This window comes from Pristis pectinata, chromosome 21, assembly GCF_009764475.1.
Source record: "Pristis pectinata isolate sPriPec2 chromosome 21, sPriPec2.1.pri, whole genome shotgun sequence".
NCBI classification, from domain to species: Eukaryota; Metazoa; Chordata; class Chondrichthyes; order Rhinopristiformes; family Pristidae; genus Pristis; species Pristis pectinata.
In genome coordinates, this window is record NC_067425.1 from 35,627,001 (window position 1) to 35,633,000 (window position 6,000).

The window sequence follows — 6,000 nt, forward strand, 5'->3', positions numbered from 1 at the left end:
GCATAGAGTGTTGTGGGGGCAGCCCGCAAGTGTCGCCACGCTTCCGGCGCCAACATAGCACGCCCACAACTTCCTAACCCGTACGTCTTTGGAATGTGGAAGTAAACCAGAGCACCCGAAGGAAACCCACGCAGACACGGGGAGAACGTACAAACTCCTTACAGACAGTGGCTGGAATTGAACCCGGGTCGCTGGTGCTGTAATAGCGTTACGCTAACCGCTACACTACCGAGCCTGCCTCAGATGGCCACCAGTAAATCCAAAAGGGAATTCAGGCAGAACGTCACCACCCAGAGGCAGGTGGAAGGTGCAGCTCACGGTGTGCGGAGGCACGCGGGAGGGGGTGGGGAGTGGGGTAAGGTCGGGGGGGAGGAGAGGAGGATGAGAGGATGAGACGGGGTAGGGCTTCACTGGAGCACAGGGCCCAGCTCAGGCAGATAACACAAGCCAGTGGCACAGCGGGTAGTGCCGCTGTCTCACGGCTGCTGTGACGCAGGTTCAGTCCCGACCTCGGGCGCTGTCTGCGCGGAGTTTGCACTTTCTCCCTTTCAATGAAAATCAAAAAGTTACAGATGCTGGAAATCTGATATAAAAACAGAAAACGCTGGAAACACTCAGCGGGTCAGGCCACATCTGACAAAGGTCCCAGACCTGAAACGTGAACCCTGTTTCTCCTTCCACAGACACTGCCTGACCTGCTGAGTGTTTTTACACCCTGTGATCGGACGGGTGCTCCGGCTTCCCCCCACACCCTAGAACATGCTGGTTGGTAGGTTAATTGGCTGCTGTAAATTACCCCCTCGTGTGTTAGTGAATGGCAGAATCTAGGGGGCGGGGGGAGGATTTGGGAAGGTGGGGAGAATAAAATAGGATTGGTGTAAATGGGTGGCTGGTGGTCAGAACGGACCTGGTGGGCCGAAGGGCCTGTTTCTGTGCTGTGTCTCTCTGTGGCACCATATCTGTTGGTGCTGTGGGTTTGCAAGGGTAGATAGTGTGAGAGCTCTGGGATAGCCACTTCATGAAACAGTTCCCTGCTTTTGTCACCAGGTTCAACTTTGGAGCTTTTATCTGCTAATCCTGTCAACAAATTGTCATGCAGGATCATTCCAGAGTGCTTCCACCTTTTGCCCGGCTGTGGTTGAATGGAACTTCCTTCTGTTTCCATGGTAACCTGGGGATTAAGGGGTCACAGCAGATTAGCACACCATTTTTTGGAAGTTCTGTTGTATAACGCTGGTCATTTCTCAACATTAGGTCATTGGGAACTGAACTTCCCAGAGTGAGACACAGGCACCTCCGCCCCGTGGGCATTTCTGGGCCCACTCCCTCGCCGTGTCACGATTTCAGCACCGGGGCCACAGGAGATGGCATCATTCCCAGTGCCACAGGTGTGGTGGGGAGAGGCCAGGCCGCGTTGTCCGGGGGACCTGTCGTCGGGCACTCCCGGGACAGCGCGGTTTTACAGTCCCAGCGCCAGGACAGAGGACTGCGGCTGGGTGAATTTTCACCTCCATCTTTATCACCACCTGCCTTCCCCACCACCCCATCCACACCCTGACCCCTCCTAGTGGTCCCGAGACCCCCCCCTGCACCCTCAAACACAAGGGCTGCTCTTTTCCTGACACAAATCCAGAGGCACAAGTTCAAATCCTATCACTGAAGTGCAGGGATTCCAATTCAAGCAGCAGCATTGATCTGGAATTTACAAACATGTCTGGTCTGATGGATTGTCATTAATACAATCTGGTCCAGTAATGTCCTTCAGGAAGGGAATCGGCCTCCTCACACGGACTGGCCTTCGTGTGACTCCAGACCCACCCAGGTGGTTAACTACACTGCCTCCACAGTTCGTGGACAGAGGAGCAGCACAGCTGACACAGCTGGCAGAGCCAGCACCTCACAGTTCCAGAGACCCAGGTTCAATCCTGGCCTCCGGTGCTGTGTGGAGTTCGCACGTCCGCCCTGTGGCCACGTGTTTCTTCCCACATCCCAAAGGCGTGCACTTTGGTAGCTTAACTGGCCGCTGTAGATTGGCTCTGGTGTGTTGGAATGTGGGGAGAGTTGATACGAGTGAAGGGAGAATAAAATGGGGTTGACGTAGGGTTAGTGAAGATGGGTGGATGATGGCTGCCGCAGACTCGGTGGGCCGAAAGACCTGTTTCCGTGCTGTATGATCCTATGAACTGGAATTGTTTTATTGGAAATGGAATTGTACTGAGCTCCAGTGAAAAACTTGTCTTGCATACCGTTCATACAGATCAATTCATTACACAGTGCATTGAGGTAGTACAGGGTAAAACAATACCGAATACAGAATTAAGTGTCACAGCTACAGAGAAAGTGTGGTGCAGGCAGACAGTATGGTGTAAGATCATAAATAGGTAGATTGTGAGGTCAAGAGTCCATTTTATCGTACTAGGGAACCATTCAATAGTCTTATAACAGCGGGATAGAAACTGTCCTTGTGCCTGGTGGTACGTGCTCTCAGGCTTTTGTATCTTCTGCCCAATGGGAGAGGGGAGAAGAGAGAATGTCCGGGGTGGGTGGGGTCTTTGATTGTGTTGGCTGCTTTACCGAGGCGGCGGGAAGTGTAGACAGAGTCCATGGAGGGGAGGCTGGTTTCCGTGATGAGTGAATCTACAGAATGCTGCCAGTGACATCCGCAGTCATCTGCCCCCATCCAAACCCTGCCCCAGTCCCGGTGTCACACTGCTCACCCCCCGACACAGCCATCACCTGCATGTGTTGGTCTCCCACTCCTGAGTCCCCCCCAACCCTGAGAGGAAAGGAGGGACTGGAGGCACTTAACCCAATCCAGATCTGAGGCAGAAGGGAAACTCCCTGTGTCAGTCCGGTGACCAGAACGGCTGGGCCACTGCTCTCCAGCGCACCCTATAGGGGCACCAGACATGGCTGAGTAAAATTTACAATAACCACTACAGCTGATACATCAACGGTACCTTTAATCTTTTATTCATCTCTGAGATCTGGCCGCTCTAACTCTCCATGAGGAGGTCAGATCAGTGAGGAACTCCATCTGATGTTTAAGCAGATGGGAACATTGTAATAGGGTAACAGAAACACTGGGTCATTTTCGAAAGGCTCAGGACACTTCAAAAAATGTTCATCTCCCAGAACTGGCGGGACGAGGTGGTTGAAGCAGAGGGAAAGGAAGACCAGAGTCCTACCAGGTCCACGGGGCAGAACCATGTCTCTTCCTCCACCTTTACCCCAGCCCCATTGCCCTTCTGCCCCTCCTGAGAGGGCAAGCTGTGGGCTGTTACTGAGGGCTGGTCAGGGTAAGTACATTAGTAGAGGATAATTCTGAAAGGAATCTTACTGGGGAATGAGGGCTCCTCAACCCCAAGATCCCAGAACCCTGCCCTGCTCCAAAAGTCAAGATTGAAAATCACTTCAGGAACATGGGGTGGAGTCACTCTGAAAAGTGCTGGGTTGAATTTCTGAGGTGATTGGAAAGGGGTGTTATTACCGTTCACTGTGGGTAAAGGCAATTATCCATCACGTAAATGCTGACCAAAGCCTGCCAGTGTGGGTTCAGGAGAACGCAAGTTCCTTGAATGAAGATTATTGTTAATGCTCCATTTTCTCTTTGCTTCCTCAGAAGAAGAAGAGGACAAGTACAGGAAGAACAGGCATCTGAAGTTCTAGGAGCTGGCCGGGAATTCCCACTCCTGGAGAGTCACACGTATGACGTTCACATGCTCCAACACGTGTTTGTTCTCTGTCAGGAGTGTGTGGCCAGACACCTTGCGTTTTCCAGTTTGTAGATTTCCCTGTATACCTAGTGTGCAATAACTGGACACCTGGTTTATGTCAGAAATGTGAGAGTGTGTGTGTGACAGTCAAATATCAACTGGAATGAATTCTATAACAGATCTATAGTGTTTGGCAGAATGATGTGGTGACTCGTTTAGTAGTTCCTGCTGGGTCTGTGCCTTTCCTCCTCGTTGTACTCATCGTCAGAGCATTGGCATCTCCCCTTAAACTTCCACGAAGAACAGAATCTCCACGTTACAGAGAAAACACAAAAGGCCACAGTTTAGTTTTGGTTTGTGGTTTGTGGAAATCAGGTTGACATCTTTCTCTGTAATGTCGAAGAAATGGCTTTACGTCATTTCCACCTGGATCCCCAGACAGCTGTAGGGGCAGAGAATTCAGGCACAAAGACCCCAGAGGATTGTGTTCCATCTCTTGCCGAATGAGGCTGTCCCTCTAATGGTTAGAGGTAACAAATCCTACAAAAGGAGCGTATACCGCAGATGCTAGAAATCTCAATTGGAGCAGCAGCTGTGGAGAGATAAACTGAGTTAGTGTATCAGGTCATCAGAATTGTAAAGGTCAGAAAGTTTGACAGAGTCAGCTGGTTCCTAATGGAACCAGAATGTGCCCAGATTTCAGCATCACTGGGATAATAAACAGTTCCTTGTTAAGTATACACACTTGTGTTACGTGTATGCAGCTAGAAGGTTGAATCGCGGTGACAGTAACAGCAAGTTCAGAAACATAAGGAAGTGTTACCATTTTCCAATGTTGTTGATGATGATTTGAGGCTGGGTTTGCTCATCACCTGGGTTAGATTAACATAGAATGGGATACAGGATGGATCTCCCTCTTGCTGCATACCCTTCCGTTACCATATATAGTGTTGGATCCCAACACAAGGAAGAGCAGTCAAGCCAACTACAAGAACCTCTCATGGGAGATTGGAGTTATTGACATGAGTGGTTGGATGGATATCCTTTTGGTCTAATATCTCGGTCCACTCTCACTGTCCATTGTGAGTGGACCACAAGCTACACTAAACACCCAATGTATCTGTACAATGGTTCAGGAACTAACAGACAGGCAGTTTCCACAACTCATTCTACCCAATTTACATCTTCCAGTTGGACTTTAGACAAAGATTTTGGCATCAAATGTTAAATCACAGCCCATGTGTTCCAAATTCACTAAATATTCCCTCCTCACTTCTGCCACACACTCGCTCACAGTTTGTTCTGACTGAGCCAGGTGAAAAGTTCCAGTGGCTTGTTTACTGTCGAAGCTGCGGGCCTGAGAGGCAGATCTTGCCAGGGAAGTCCAAGAGACCGGCCACATCCCCCGTCCAGGGAGACGGGCAACTCTCCTGGAAGCCGCAGCCCGCTTCATGACTTACGGAGTAACATCAGAAACATGCATGGGTTGTTGTTACTGTAATGAAAATTTCCTGTATTTAAAGGGTTTTAAAATGTTCTTTGAAATTTTACGAATTACGATGATTTGGATGGGTTGACCAGATATTGTCCTCGGAGTCTGCTGATTTTCTTTAGCCTATAGCTCTTTGAATATAGTATAGACTGTAGAATGTGCATTTGGTGATGTGGGGAGGCTGGGCTTGCTTTGCAGAAGGAGCAGGAACAAAGGTACATTTACATGGTTCTTATTCTCACTGTGCATTCCGAACACGTCCAATACCTGAGGCCCCGTTTTGTCCCACTTGGTGATCTCAGCATTGGCCCACAGATCAATCCTTATCCTTTTTAAATAAAGCAAATAGAACTGGCTTCACTGAAAGGTCTTAATATAGTGAAGGATGTGAGCCTGCAATGCTGAGAGGAAGATTTGCACCCCTCATTAACATTGTTATCACCTCCCGTGCCTCTGGGTTACTCACACACCAGGACAAGGCCCCCTTGGACTCCAAATGTTTTCTTTATCCAGCCTGCCCTGCCATACAAGTTTATGACTGTTCATTCCACAAAAGCTGCACTAAAATCAGAAGGTGCTGAAAGTACTCAGGCAGTACAGGATACAAGGGTGGGAACTGACCTCTCAGCTGGCTGAGCTGCCCCAGCCTTCACTGAGGTGACGGCAGATCAGAGCTATGCTTCCCTCCCTTGTCTCTGTCTCCCTCGACTGACCAGAGATTTACCTTGGGATTGGAGATATTCAAAACTCTGCCCCTGGGGAGGTGAATTCCAAAGATTCACCAACCTGTGC

At 49.7% G+C, this 6,000-nt stretch overlaps 1 protein-coding gene across 1 annotated transcript in view; it reads left to right on the top strand.

Moving 5' to 3' along the window:
- atp2a3 (ATPase sarcoplasmic/endoplasmic reticulum Ca2+ transporting 3) overlaps positions 1–5,254 on the top strand; it is a 167,204-nt gene extending 161,950 nt beyond the window's left edge. The window contains exon 21 of the mRNA XM_052035821.1: positions 3,623–5,254. Coding sequence (XP_051891781.1) covers positions 3,623–3,669 — 47 coding nt within the window. The 3' untranslated portion in view covers positions 3,670–5,254. The remainder of the gene's footprint in view (positions 1–3,622) is intronic.
- Positions 5,255–6,000: the final 746 nt, after the last annotated feature.